General features: G+C 41.3%; 1 protein-coding gene across 2 annotated transcripts; it reads left to right on the forward strand.

Annotated features, from left to right (window-relative positions):
• The first annotated feature begins 303 nt into the window (after nt 1-303).
• Nucleotides 304-8,517, forward strand: LOC133472945 (carboxypeptidase Z-like). 2 transcript variants are annotated; one of them, XM_061764540.1, is made up of 11 exons: nt 306-613; nt 1,470-1,499; nt 2,465-2,839; nt 4,584-4,811; nt 5,220-5,461; nt 5,932-6,093; nt 6,176-6,334; nt 6,989-7,124; nt 7,225-7,364; nt 7,437-7,536; nt 7,712-8,517. In XM_061764540.1, the coding sequence occupies exons 1-11, from the start codon at nt 526-528 to the stop codon at nt 8,062-8,064; spliced, it is 2,013 nt and encodes a 670-aa protein (XP_061620524.1). In that variant the 5' UTR covers nt 306-525; the 3' UTR covers nt 8,065-8,517. The 2 variants fall into 2 exon arrangements, with proteins under 2 accessions (XP_061620522.1, XP_061620524.1); XM_061764538.1 differs by having other exon boundaries at nt 304-613; nt 7,225-7,536.
• Nucleotides 8,518-15,123: the final 6,606 nt, after the last annotated feature.

The following is a 15,123-nucleotide window of genomic DNA, read 5'->3' on the forward strand; positions in this document are numbered from 1 at the left end:
CAGCTTACTGAGTAATTCGTGGAACGTGATGTCTCGATTCTCATTTTAAAAAAAAACACACACACTTTCCCCCTCATAACATGGCAAAAATGTTGCTTAAAATTATTTTAAAAAAATAAAGTATTTGTACTCTATTGGAGTACGAGTATTTGTACTTGGCTACACTAATATTATACTGACAACAACATAAAAAATGGAAGCAAAACAACACCTGGCTGCCGGTGACGCCTCCTATTGGCTTACGCGCCGTCACGTGATCAAAGCCAAACTTTACGACAGCTGTTTGTTTTTTACGACGCGTCACCTGTCAGCCAGCCAATAACGGAGCTCAAAGCTCCCGAGTCGTGAGTTGCTCCGAAGGCATCAAAACATTACTTGACGCGCTTGTAACTTGATATCAAGGCGGTGGAAGTTGGAATCAAGTCGCGTGGACGAGTGGGATTTTTTTGTTTTTTTGTTATTTTTTTTTTTTTTTTGGCGTTGGAATTATTTCGCCCACATCGCTGGAACACAAAATTGTGGAAAATGCGCCTCATGCTCCTCGTCGCGCTGCAAATTCTCAACGCTGCGCAAGTGACGGCTTTGCCTCCACGATGTGACTCGGAAATTCGAGGTAATGTCTGCTTTTGCTTCGTTTTTTTTTTTTGTTGTTGTCTTTTTTTTTTTGCCCCCCCTTTTTAATTTGCATTTTTGCCCTCCGTGCTGCGTCAAAACGCACCGCGTCCAATGGACTTTTGCAGCTTTTGCACATTCCAAAAAGTTACCAAAAAGTAGTGCACATTGGACCGAACCACTATTTCCTCCGACCTCATGTTATTAACCATTTTGTGGACTTTTTCCTGATTTGGGGTCTCAAAAAGCCCCAATAAACCACACGTGGGATCAAAAGTTATGAGGTTTCATTTCCCACAATATATATATATTTATTTTAATGTAAGGAATGGGAAAGTGATATTTTGTTCAAGAATCAAGTACTATTACTATGTGACAAAAAAAATGCAAGAAAATAATCACTCGTTCAATTATATATCCAGAATGTTTTTCATGTCGCACTTTTGCAAATTACAACATTCATATACAATTTAAAAGAAAATATCTGTATAGGTTAACCCTTAAAAGTCATCATGGTATGTGTAAGCAAAAAGATTACTCAATTCTTTTGTTTTTTTATTGGACAGTCAGCATATGATGAGAAAAAAAAAAGTTTGCATAAAATGTAACTAACAAGCAACATTTAAAAAATAATAATAAAATAAAGTCATGAACCTTTGTGAGAAGAAAGTCACAATAATGTTGAGATTTTGTTGTATTCTGGAAATAAAGTCAGAATGGAATTTGGATAAAACAGAATTTTATCATCCAATTTGACATGAATAAAGTCACTTCTCCCTGAACTTTAATGAGAAGAATATTCCAATGTTGGATAAAAAATAAAAAGTCATAATGTTATGTGACTGCGTGTCTTCCAGGTCACTGCAAGCCAGTCGTGGAGGAGAAACGTGAGTAATAAACTCTCGCAAGGAGGAGCTTTCGAGACATATTTCATAACAATAAGTCACCCTGATGGAATGCGAGTCAAAAGCCATGCAGCCTGTGTGTCGCATGTGTATTTTTAGATGATCCATGGCTGCATGAAATATTCACATTCTCATTTCCAGCAGCGCGAGGCACCTCGTTAATATACATAGAGACACAGGAGGGGGGAAAAAAACTCACTGCACACCACCAAATAAAAATATCCTCATAAAGTATTTGACTGGAAAGGAAAAAAAAAAATAAAAATTCCATTTTCTCAACACGCGACTGCCAGCCAACACTCAGCTCTCATTCGCTGACTCCCACATCACTCACCGGGCCAGGCCCCGCCTTAATAAAACCACACACAGTCTAAATCACAGATTCTACAGCGTAGGAGATGAGGATGGCGACCCCAAGTGGACAAAAATAAATAATACCTGCACCTCACATGCATATTTTGTATTTGTATTATGCATAAAGCTTATATATATTTCTGCCTCGAAGCGCCGCTGGGACCCTCCAAAAAAAAAAATCCATCCATCCATTTTCTTCCGGTTATCCGAGGTCGGTTCGCGGGTGCAGGAGCTTTAGCAGGGATGAGAATACAATGCATGTTAGTAGTAAAAACATATATATATATATTAGTAATAGTGGGGGTTCAATTATTATTTGATCAGTAATCAATAGGAGAATCGATTCTAAAAAGATTTGATAGTGACAGCCCTAATATATATATATTTATCAGTAAAATTAATAGATTTTTGAATGATGACATGGAAATGACCTATTAACGTCCACGGCAGTGAATGGATTTGCTGATTATTTCCTATCAATTCTTGTCAATTCGCGTGGAAAGATTGCACCATTTGAAAATTCCCGGAATTTAGCAACCCTGGCAAGTAACGTTAGCGTTCGTCCGTCCCTGACGTCTTCTTTTGCGGTTCAGCCAAATGCGAGGAGATGCAGCTGTCCTACTGCGACAACATGGGCTACGCGCAGACCATGTTCCCCAACATCCTCGGCCACGCCAGCCGCCAGGAGGCCGAGAGCGGCGTGGAGTATCTCCTCATGAGTGTGCTGGACTCTCTGCTGGGCGGCGAGTGCCACCCGGACGCGCGCATGTTGGGCTGCTCCGTGTTGGCGCCACGCTGCGAGGGTGACAAGGTCCTGAAGCCGTGCCGGCAGGTTTGCGAGGCGACGCGCAAACGCTGCGTCCACGCCTTCGAGGGAATCCAGATGGCCTGGCCTTACTTCCTGGACTGTGACCGCTTCTTTGTAGGGGACGAGGAAGGATGCTATGATCCGCTCCAGGACCTCAGAGGTGAGCGCTACATTCACTGGTTGCTCTTTTTTAGACATGCATGGTATACCTGCAGGAACAGGCACGGGAAAAGAAAGCAAGCAGGTACTCGTTGTCAGAGTTGAGAAATTAACACTAAAATCGGGAGTGTAAGGATTATGATACTGTACGGGAAAAAATTATATTTATCACGCAGGAACAAGAACTCAGACTGAAGAAATTACTGCAAAAACAGGACGACAAAAATTATGATACTGAACAGGAACAGAAAGTAATTAGAGCAGTAAAAGGATTATGGCACTGAACAGGGGAAAAAATGACCATTCTCCTGCAGGAACAGGAACGGGAACTGAAAGCCGGCAGGAATAAGAGCTCAGACTAAACACACAACACGCCAAAAATAATAATGAAATGGATTATGGCACTGAACAGTGAAAAATGAAAACCCTCCTGCAGGAACAGCAACTCAAATTTAGGACATTACTGTAAAAAGGGCACGATAAGGATTAGGACACTGAGCAGTTGTAATTTGTCAAAAAATGACAACTCTCCTGCAGGAGCAGGAACAGACATCCTGCAGGAACAGAAACTCAGAATACAAATTTTACTGTAAAAAAACAGCACTTTAAGGATTGGCATCCGGAACAGTATGAATTAGTTGAAAAGGGACCTGCAGGAGCAGGAACAGTAATGCTGATTTAAGAAATTACTCCAAAAACAGCACAACCGGATTATGACACTTAACTGTCTAATGAGTTGGAAAATGACATTTGAAATAAGAGACTGGCAACTATCAGGAACAGAAAGCCCACAGGAACAGGTACTCGGGCTACGGAAATGACTTAAAAAAACAGCAGTATAAGGATTGTGACAATGAACATTCTTCATTAGTTAAAAAAAAAAAAAAAATTAATGTGAGTCTACAGGAACAGAGAGCCCACAGGACCAGGAACTTTGACTGCAGAAATTGCTCCAAAAATGGAACGGATTATGACACTGAACAGTCTTAATTACCGGTAGTTGGAAAAATGACAACTTTCTTGCAGGAACAGGAACAGAGACCGGATATTTTCCCTATTCCTGCACACTCCCTGTTCCTGTTCCTGTTCCAGTATTTTTCCAACTCATAAGAACACAACGACAGATGAAAACGTCGCTGTCAGTCACTTATCACAAGGTTGAAAAGAAAAGGCAAGCTCAGGCCTTTTGAGTTAGGTTTTTTTGTTTGACTGTTTTGTTCCGGAATGTTCCCATCTGGCGTGCACACATGCTCGTCTGGCTCCAAAGTTCAAGAGGAATGCCAGATTTATTTCCCCAGCCTCAAGCTTTTCTTCCGTCTGTTTCCATTGGACGCTTGTTTGCATTTCATTCCGATGCTGTTTTGCTGTCACGTGACCCGAGCCGAGCGGCCAGAAACATTAATAGCGGATGTTGAGTTGATTTATTTATTTTATTCCCCGACATTCAGTGTTTAAACGTGGGGGAATAAAAAGTTACGAAAGATTCAGCAGGATCAAGAAAAACGTGTGAATGATTATGAGAAAATTTTTATTTTTTTTAAATAGCTTAAAATTGGTGCTGTTTTGAGAATAACGTTGCTTCACAGACAGAAAATGATACCGATTCCCAAACAGCTCTTATTGTGACCTTGGAAACAAGAATTTCACTGCTCTGTATTAAATATAAAATACTTAAAAAGACCATTTGTAGCCTGGCTGCTGGAGGCCAGTTGTTAAAGCACAACTCATTCCTTCTCCTCCGGCAGCGCAATCGGACGGAGACGACGACTACATGTTCTTGGACGTGCCCCCGGTGGAACCGGCGCTGAAGATCAAATTCACGTATCACTCCAACGCGCAGCTCAATAGCATCTTGAAGCGGACAGAGCAGGAATGCGCCGACATCGCCAAAACCTACAGTATCGGCCGCAGTACTGAGGGCAAAGAGCTGCTGGTCATCGAGTTCTCCGACAGCCCTGGTCAACACGAGCTGCGTGAGTACTCTTCTCCATACTGCCAAATTCGGCAAAGCTTGAATCGAGGCAACTGGACTGTTAATGTTTTTAAATTCGAAGACAATTTGCAAATTTGGAACAAATTTTTAGCAAGAAACATGAACTGCACGCATATGATTTGCTTTTGCGGGCAACATAAAATGATGTACCGGGGGCGCATCAGGCCCCCGGGCCTTGAGTTTGACACCTGTGTCTCATTGTGTAATGTGTTGATAAAAGAAATAATTAAAAAAATTGGCCAATTTTTGCCGATTTAAAAAAAGCAAATATTGGCCGTTTGAATCGGTCTGTAAAAAAAACACGAAAACCATCAATAAAAAAAAAATAAAATAAAATAAAATCAGATGAACTGCAATACAGTGGCAGTGAGCAAGTATTTTTGCGTAGTGGAGCCGGAGATGAAGTTCATCGCCAACATGCACGGGGACGAAGTGGTGGGTCGCCAGCTGCTGGTCTACTTAGCGCAGTACCTGTGCTCCGAGTACCGCCTGGGCAACGAGCGCGTCCGGACCCTGGTCAACACCACGCGCATCCACATCCTGCCCTCCATGAACCCGGACGGCTCCGAGGCGGCGTTTTCCGGACAGCAGGACAGGAACAGCGGCGTCGATGACGACGACGACGAAGCGGTCAGTCCAACGTGGTGCTTAGTCATACTGTTGAGAGAATAAATATTTTTTTTTTGGTAAAGGTGTTGCTTGATCACAAAAAAAGTCACACTGTTACAAGCAAAACGTTTTTTTAAGGAATACAAATAAACTTATAGCTTTCAATTGAAGAAAAAGTCACTTTTGCCATAATGTTTAAGTGCTACAAGAACAAAGTCATATTTTTTATACCTTTTTTTTCATGCAAAAAGTCACTCAGATATGGAACTGGGGCGCCCTCTGTTGGCGGAGAAAATAATCACAGCCTATGTGCGGTTCAGTTGCATGTAATCTTAAAGAGCTGTTTCTTTTTAAACATTCAAATTTCTCTTCAACTTTTATGTGCGACGCGTTTGATCTTTTCAGTTACTGTATATCAACGTTGGCCCTTACGGTGCGACGTGGAGTGCCAAATATTTCCCGTTTTGTTTTGTTTTGTGTGAATTTGACAGGGTCACGCCTATAGTTCGACCAACGTTGGCCGGAACAACGCCCAGAACGTCGACCTGAACAGAAACTTCCCCGATTTGACTTCCATCGTTTACGCCCGACGCCGACAAAAGGGCTACCGCACCGACCACGTCCCGATCCCGGACCATTACTGGTTCGGCAAGGTACGGCGTGTGGAGTTTTATCCGTACGGCGCGCAAACCCGACTCATCCGGACTCAACTTGTTCCGTTTCGTGCTTCGTAAGGTCGCGCCCGAGACGTACGCCGTGATGAAATGGGTCCGCTCCGTCCCGTTTGTGCTCTCGGCTAACCTCCGCGGCGGCGATCTGGTGGTGTCCTACCCGTACGATCGCTCCAAGCACCCGCTGGATCTCAATCTGTTCTCCCCGACACCCGACGACAAGGTGAGCGGCGTAATTTGATGACAAAGTGTACATAATTGTCATCCGTTACATTACTGGGAGAAAATGTGCAATTAACTTATAGTTGCTTTTGGAAAGTTCCATAATTACAATTTTAGTTAGATTTGAAAAATCGTAGCAAACTCTCTCATTTATCAACTTCCTCCTCCTGAAGCCGACGCTTGTGATTGGCTCTCTCTGGTCATGTGCCGTTGTTGTCGTCTCAAACATGACATTTTTTTTCCCAACTATGACCTCGAAGAGATTTTGAAAAAGTTTACAAGCAACTTTTGAACACATAAAAGAACAATAACGTTTGAACAGTTCTTAATAATCTTGGACTTTTTTATGAAAATTAATGCCACCACTTATATAGGCCGTCGTATTAAGCGCCATTGCCTAAATTCTGCACGTTGTCGTTAGGTCAACATGGTATCATGTTTCCCAGGTGCTGTATGAGAGAACAATGGGCACAACAACAGCCGTATCAACGACACTAATCGTCCTATTTCGATAAATCTACGCAATCGTTTGCATTTTCTAATGATCATTTCCACATCACTGTTGAGCTATTTTTCAAACAGGCTACTCGGCGCTCGAACGGGCTACTTGGTGCATTTCAATTCTGTTCGTAAGGGGAAACCGGATGTTTTTCAGGTATTTAAGTTTCTGTCCAGAAGCTACGCCGGCACGCACGAAAGCATGTACACTGGGAACACCCGCTGTGGATCGCCACACACGGACGGTCACAGAGGAACGGTGAACGGGGCGCAGTGGGCTAGCAGCGCCGGAGGTGAGACCGTGCCGGGCGTGGCCACTAGAGGGAGCCAAACAAACCAAAGTTTTGCCGAAACACTCTCAGTTGAACAGTTAGTTTTTTTCCCGGCGGCCAGGCATGCAGGATTTCAACTACCTCCACACCAACTGCTTCGAGGTGACCGTCCACCTGGGATGCGAGAAATTCCCGCCCGAGGAGGAGTTGTTCATCAGCTGGCATGAAAACCAGGAGGCGTTGATGTCGTTCATAGAAGCAGTAAGCATGCGACGCCTTTCTGCTTCCTGTTCGGTTGCCTTAAAAATAAAAACAAATAAAAAATGTCCTCAGGTCCATCGCGGTATCAAAGGCATCATAAGAGACGTGGAGGGAAACGGAATAAAAGGTGCGAGGGTATCCGTGCGAGGAATACGCCATGACGTCACCACAGGTAATATGTCTGTAATATGCGGGTTTAATTAGTAAATGCTAACCCCAATATAGCTTTTATATTCAATACAGAGTGGGTATTAAATTGCAAAAATCTTGTATTTGACATAAAAATCACAGATCGCAGAGCTGGAACGCTGGATGTTAATCTTGTTTTCAAAATCCTCCTGAAATAGCTGAAAACGGAGAATACTGGCGCCTCCTCAGCCCGGGGATCCACATCGTGTCGGCCTCCGCGCCCGGGTACACTCGAGCGGCCAAGAAGATCCACCTGCCTCCCATGATGCACTCCGCCGGGCGGGTGGACTTTGTTCTGGAGAAGGCGGCGCTGGAGCCCGACCAGCTGGAGGAGGAGTCCGCCGCCGCCGCCGCCTACGAACGCTTCGACCCCAACAACCAGTACGAACGCTACGTCCAGATGGCGGAGGTCAGCCAAAGCCGCACGGAGAGAGTGGAGAAGCCCTGGTGGTGGAACTACTTCGTCCTGCCGGGGGCGCCCTCTCCGACTTGGCTTCTCTTGAGCCACTAACTCTCCTTTTCATGCCCAATGTATTCTCACTGTCAACAAACGGGAGTATAACACAACTTATAAAACGAAAACAAGACTCAAGCTCACACATTTCTTCAAATAAGAGGCACAGTGTGCTCGCTTCAAGCCGTTTATTTGTCACTCCGCACATAAAACAAAGGAGAATTAAATTAAAGGTCCAGGAAAAAAATGTCTCGTAAATTTGACACGCCACAGAGAATGTTGTTAACAAGTCTGGCAGATTTGACCGGATAAGGAAGGAAATATATTGAACCATGAACCGAGCAGCCGGACACTTTTACTATTTTATTCTTTTTCATTATAGCCACATAAATCATTTCAGCACCATGTGTTTGGAGAAGGGGATTCCTTTCATTGACTGCAATGTGATGACATCATTTGTGTTCAGTATTGTGTGCGAGTAAAGGCGACATGGTGTTGTTTTCCACCCAGGACACAGCATGATTTATGGCTTGTGGTTACACTGTCTCGTCCAATGGAAATCATGACTCACGCTAATTCATAGTCCGACAAGAATAATACAGATTAACACGTTTTAAAAAATTTTTTTTTTTTTATATAAAGCCTTCTTGCATTCCAGGCCATCGCTTGACATCCTTAACGCCGTATCGCTTCCAACAACGGCGTGCAAATGCGTACTAAGTGTGGAGTTGTGTTTCAGATACTCTGGCCTAGGCTCCCAATGCCCTTTTCCTTTTCCATTTTCCGGAAGAAAATATTTGAATGTTTTCCAGAAAAAGTATTATTTTTGAGAAAACATTTTTTTTTGACGATATACTTTTCTGTTTTTCATGATTAGCGCTAAGGAAGGCTTACCGTGAAGTTTCTTTTAAAAATAAAAACACGTAATTAAAAAAAAAATATATATATATATATATATATATATATACTGATTTTACTGGGAAAACCAAAAAATATTGAAAAAAATGTAAAATTCGAACTATGAGAAATAAAAATCTCATCTCATTCGTTTACGAGCCAGATTTGACCCATTCAATATGGCGGACGCGCTTACGTGTCTTAGCAGCGGGATCTTTTTAGACCTGTTGTCTACGTACTAGCAAGGCCAAGCGCACGTGTTCAATCAGTCCCATTGGGGCAAACCAAAAAGATTAAGGGAGGACACTGGTTGGATGAGGACGATGTCAGGTAATTCCTTTTGTTTGTGTGCTTCATGGAAATAAAGACGGAGAGACAAAAAAAGGCGCAACGTAATGTTTTATATTGAAAACTTTTGAACTTGTTTTTCTCAGGAAAATTACACTTAGAATTTTTATTGTATCAACCAAGTATTTAGAGTACTTTCCTTTAGCATGAACACAAATCATGTTCACTCGTACGCACCAGAGCAATATAATTAACTAGTCCATTTCACAGTAAAGTCACTAAACCGAAAAAAAACACTACTACACAGCAGGGGACCATAAAAAGAAGAACTAATATTAACGATAGAACACATAATTAGCTAAAACTGTTCAAATTCAGCTAGGCATGCTGGCAAAGTCCTTCTTCTCTTCAGTTTCAAATGCCGTTGACAAATCAATTGCATTACTGCCACCTACTGGAAATTTGGCGCACAGACGTAGTGAAATCTACTGTGTGTGTGTGTCTGTGTGTGTGTGTGTGTGTATATATATATATATATATATATATATATACTCTGCAATTTCATACATTTTAAATTTCTTTTAGATGCAAATACTTAAATGTGCCATGATTAATTTTTTCAGTGCCTATAAAACAATGGCTTTATTTAATTCAAATACGTACATTTTAAATAAAGTGCATTATCGTCTTTCTAAGTATTTCAATTACATTGGAGTAATTTAAAATGAGTAAATACACTTGTTCTTAAGTAATTGAAATACGTTGAGTCTATGATGAATACATAAATCTGTAATTGTTTATTCAAAACACAATGGGTTTATTATTATATTGCTCTCATTATTAAAACTCATTTACTGCCAGACTAACAAATATGCGGCACAAAGTTGATTGGCTTGTTCATGTTCAATTTTTCAGTAATTTAAATGGATGGAAATTTTTATATACGATTGAAATACATACATTTTTAACAATCAGGACCAAATATTTCTGTGAGTGTAGTATTGTACTTGATAAAAACACATAGTAATAACATTTGCTGTCCACACTTGCAAAAACATGAGGCGGTATCAAGGATCCTCAATCAGTGATTTGGGGTTTAGAGGGTCAAATAATGGACTCTCTGTTTTAGATTAACATGTGGTGTGATAAATAGACCTGTTGTGTAAGACTGGGGGAAAAAACCCAAATAACTCTGCTAAGTAGACTTAAAAAATAAGTCGATGCAAAATATCTGCCTCGAAGCTCCGCCGGGACCAAAAAAAACAAACCCTAAAAGTTCCGGAAGTAATTTTACACCGCCGGAACCAATGTTTCACACGGACATTTATTGCAGACGGACGCAGTGTTGGGCCACTGATAAACCTTGCCAAAAACGACAGAGGAGCATCTGTAAGTGATTTTTAAGAAACTGTTAGCTGTGTAATGTACATATAACATGACTTATGAGTGAGCTGAGTGGTAGTTAGCGTGTTCTTCTCAAATCTAAAATGGTAATCGCTAGCCCGCTAATGTTAATCACGACCGCTAACCGTTTAGCATTTAGCATTTTGCTGTCTCAAATTCAGTACACCAAATTTATACCATGCACTCAGTACCAACATATGCAGTTTAACGATTGAAGTCCATCCCTCATACATGAGAATAAATGGCATTTTAGTAGGAACAAATAAATATAAAATAATAATAATAGCGGCGGGGGTGATTATAATTCGGTTATTTAACCAATAGCAGAATCGATTCTCAAAAAAATTTGATAGGGACAGCTATACTGTTTTGTTACTTTTTATATATATATATATATATATATATATGTGGAAATATTTGCACAATGGGAAGATTTCACTGTGCTTTTATATTTACTGAAGCCCAAAGTGAAGGCAGTTACGCGGAAGGAACCTCGAGAGCTCTCAGAAGTCCGCCATTTAGCCGCGGCTAATTTCGAAGTGGAAGTGACACAACTTGTGACCTCTCGGAATAACACCCGTCGCCACCGGGGAGCCTTGTCTGCGCCCATCTCATCCAGCGCCGGTGTTTTGCGGCCAGCGACACAGAAAACGACACCGCAAACAGGGTGAAACGCTCACGTGGTTCCTTCCTAATATTTCTTTGTGTTTTTCCAGAAGCCAGCGACGCGCAGGGCGCCAAGTGACCGTTGTCTTCTGAGCTCAAGTCAAGATTTTTTTAGGTAAATGTCAATATTTCACACAATGAACTCTTCTTTTAGCGGTATATAGATCGATGCCAGGTGGGACACAATGTGGTCATCTATGAACATTATTGTATTTGTGTTTTTTTAGCTATTGATGTGGGGAGGAAAAAAAGGTGCATTTTTACAAGGGGGAAAAAAAAATCGAAATGTTGCATGGAAAATAACTAATGTTACGAGAACAAAACAACCGCTGTTATGAGAAATAACGACTAATGTTGCAATATCAATAACTGCAATGTGATGAGAAAACCTTGTAACGTTACGATAAAAACCTTATGAGGAGAAACTGAAGGTTTTGAGAATAAGAATATGTTTTTTTGAGGGAAAAAAATGTACCAGAATGAAGTTGTATTTTCTTTGTATTAAATTCGGAGGGAAAAAAAACTGTCATGTTCAATTTTTAGAAGAAAAAAACTATGTGAGTAACCTTGACATTTTTTGTCGAAAAAAAGAAAATGTCAAAATGCTGCTTATGTATTTTTACAAGAAAAACAAGGAATGTTTTGAGCAAAATAAAATACTGTTATGATAAACACTGCGGTACCTTGATTTATGAGTACAGTGGACCCCCACATACTCTCAGTTCGGCACCCGCAAATTCACCTATTTTTTTCTTTTTTCCCCCCCATTTTTTTTTCAAGCATTTTCTTTTTTCAACTTTTTATTATTTTTGTTCTTTCTTTTTTTTTGAGGGGAACCAACCTTAAAAAGACTTATTGGGGGTTTATCCTTGTGTATTCAAGAATTTTTGGGGGCTTAAAAAAAATCTTTTTTTTCCAATGCTATTATAATTGGGCGTCAATTATTATTGTTCTCGCTATTCGCGGTCCGGCCCGCTCGGGTCCACTGTACGCCACAATCTTTTTTGTTTAAAAAAAACAAAAAAAAACACACTATTGTATAACAACATCATACAATAGAATGTAAAGAACAAGTAAGTCGGCAAGAGGAGTAACGTCTGAGCTAGACGGTACAAAAGAGCGACCGTGAGTCGGCAGCAGCTGGCCGAAATGTGGCAGCGAGTGTCGGGTCGAATCAGCGCGCGCTTCTCAGGGCTCCTTCGGCCGAGACCCGGGGCCTCTCGTTTTTCCTTCCCCCGTTTTCTCAAAAGCAGCCGCGCCAATGGGCCTGACAAGTCTGTGCGCAAAGCTAATCACCTCGAAAAACAAAAACAAAGAAACACCCAGCATAGCGACAGCCTTGATGAAGAATGTTGTGCTACGATGATCCGAACAGATGACACTGAAGATTCACACCATATTTTCATATTTAAAGCATTCTACGCTGTAATTTTCTAGCATTGTTGTCCATCCGGTTTCACAAGCGTTACTTAGGCTCACCACAAAATGGAGTCCACTATTCGGTATTTTACAAAAGTCGTAGCGCTTTACAGACGCAAAGAAAAGAAAAAAGAAACAAACAAAAAAACAAGATGAAGATAAAAAGCTGAAAATCACCATCGTAACATAACATAAAAGCAGTATAGATTAAAAGATAAAAAAAACAAAAAACGGTGATATGACAAAATGGATGATCATTTTATGAAATACCTCGTGGGGAAAAAAAAAAACAAAAAACGGTGATGTTGAAATTAAAACGTAACGTTACGATGAAAAATTCTGAGTAAAATGTGATACAGAACGTAACGTTACGAGAAAATATGTCCGACCACATTGTAGCTCGCGGGGGTTTCTGCAATCGGCAGCGTGTGGGCTCTGACGATAACGAGGCAGAAACAAACACCTCTCCGCTTGCTAATAAAGGAGATTAGGTAATGGTTTCCCCTTCTTGTCATCATCCATCATAATTACACTGCCGTTTCTTCACCTTGCATCCATTTGTGGCGTAGAGATCAAGCAGTCGAGCTAATCAGTAGCATGTGTTCCATTAGCGGTAGCGGCTTCTGCCTGAAGCAGAAAACGCAAAAACTGGCTTGACCAAAGTTTTTCAGCTCAAGACTGAAACTGAGTCAAATCTGAATATTCTACCATTTCTGTTGCCTTGACATCATCATAAGTGTCATTCTTGTATAATTTGATAGCTGTCTTGACCGTTAATGCTGTTGCAATACACCGGAGGGATCTTTGAGCTGAAGTGCCAGGATAAGGCAGCCATTTTGCATTCACACCATAGGAGACCGCAAAATGAATTGTTATTTCTGAGATATGAATATGTATGAAATGGTGAAAGTGCCGCAGCAGTTGCGTGCCATTAGCGTTTTTTGCGATTGTATAAAGACAAAAGTGTAATGGCTTGAATGAGTAGTTCGGATCATTGATGCACTTCTATCCGTATTTGTTTTTCTTTTCTTTTTCAAGCATCTTTACCATTATAGGTCAAATTATATGAAAAGGATTCATATACACTTAGAGTTTCCATTCTTGTCATGCTATAACATCATTCTGGTATTAGTAATATGACCGAAAAAAAAAAAAAAACTCTCCGTATAGTCACTTTGAGTTGGGCAAAGTCAGACTTTGTGCCTCCTGGTCACATGTTCGTCAGTCGATAAGCTTCCATTAGGAGCAGCTAGGCTGTCAAAGCAACCTGTGACCTCCCTCTCTTCTCGCCGCCTTGGAGCCCAACTGGCCTGTGATGTCCGTATCAATATGAATTCCAGCCTCCTTCACAATTCCCAGTGTCCATTAGTGTCAAGTATCTGTTTCCTCCCATGCGCTATTGATTCCCATATGTATGCTCGTCTGAAAAACACCTCACAAGCGCTTCGGAAGTCTCCTTGAAGAGCCATCGTCAGTAAATTGTGTCGTCGTAGTAGAAGTAGCAATACGACAATATACCTGTATGGGAACTTATTGTTGCCTGTTAAGCATCAAATATCGATATTAAGGATACCCAAGTATGCACACGTACAGTATATATCGGAGAGCCACAGTCGCCGATGCACTTTCAGCTGATTATTGAAAATGCCAAACAGTCAAACAGACAAATACAAAATGAGAACACTCGCAATGAGCTGCTCTAAGCCACAACTCACGCCCAGCCGCTCACATGCAGACTACATTTTACATTACATTTTATTTTATTCTGTTTGATGTTTTATGCAATACGGTGCTATTTTCCCTTGCGTTGTAATTATACAAGAAGTGTCACATATTTAGCCACTTGTGGGGCCCTCTGGGGTGAGCGAGCTTCATCTTTGACCTCGGTCATGTCGCCCCCACGCGCGCCTTTCATCCGATACACTCGGCTTGTAATCCCTCGGCCCCCATTCAATTTACAGAGACCCTCTGTCACCGCAGACCGCCAACGTCCACCTCAGCGACGGATCAATAAAGTCCCCCGAAAGGCTGTGAGGATCCAGTTTCGGCTCCTAATGAATGGGCTGTTGTTTAGGATGTAAAGTGCCGTGTCACTCAGTCGCTTTGAATGAGCTGCCCTCAGAGCGCGGGCACACCAGCTTGTTCTCTTGCACTCTTCAAAATAAGAGCAGTATTAAGAACGCACTGAAGAGAAAAATGTAAGAGTAAAATTGACAAGCAAAATGTTGAGCCGGAATTGATGAGTTATACTTAACAAAACAAGTTGTGATATTAGAGGACAAAAAGTTCTAACATTGGTGAGAGATAACTTACAAGAATCAAGTTGTAATCATTTGAATTTGCCTGAACTCAAATGTAAATTACAGGCAAAGATGTTGTAATCTAAGAAATGATATTGTTACAAAAATGAAGTTGTAATGTAAAATTACCTGAACTGAAACT

The sequence above is a fragment of the Phyllopteryx taeniolatus genome, chromosome 23 (genome assembly GCF_024500385.1).
Source record: "Phyllopteryx taeniolatus isolate TA_2022b chromosome 23, UOR_Ptae_1.2, whole genome shotgun sequence".
NCBI lineage: Eukaryota > Metazoa > Chordata > Actinopteri > Syngnathiformes > Syngnathidae > Phyllopteryx > Phyllopteryx taeniolatus.

Bases quoted from the DNA above. Each gene is read 5' to 3' on its own strand.
- LOC133472945 (XM_061764538.1), top strand. From the start codon at position 526: ATGCGCCTCATGCTCCTCGTCGCGCTGCAAATTCTCAACGCTGCGCAA. The intron at 4,812-5,219 runs GTGAGTACTCTT...ATTTTTGCGTAG, and splicing joins CCCTGGTCAACACGAGCTGC to TGGAGCCGGAGATGAAGTTC. The intron at 7,125-7,224 runs GTGAGACCGTGC...CCCGGCGGCCAG, and splicing joins GTGGGCTAGCAGCGCCGGAG to GCATGCAGGATTTCAACTAC.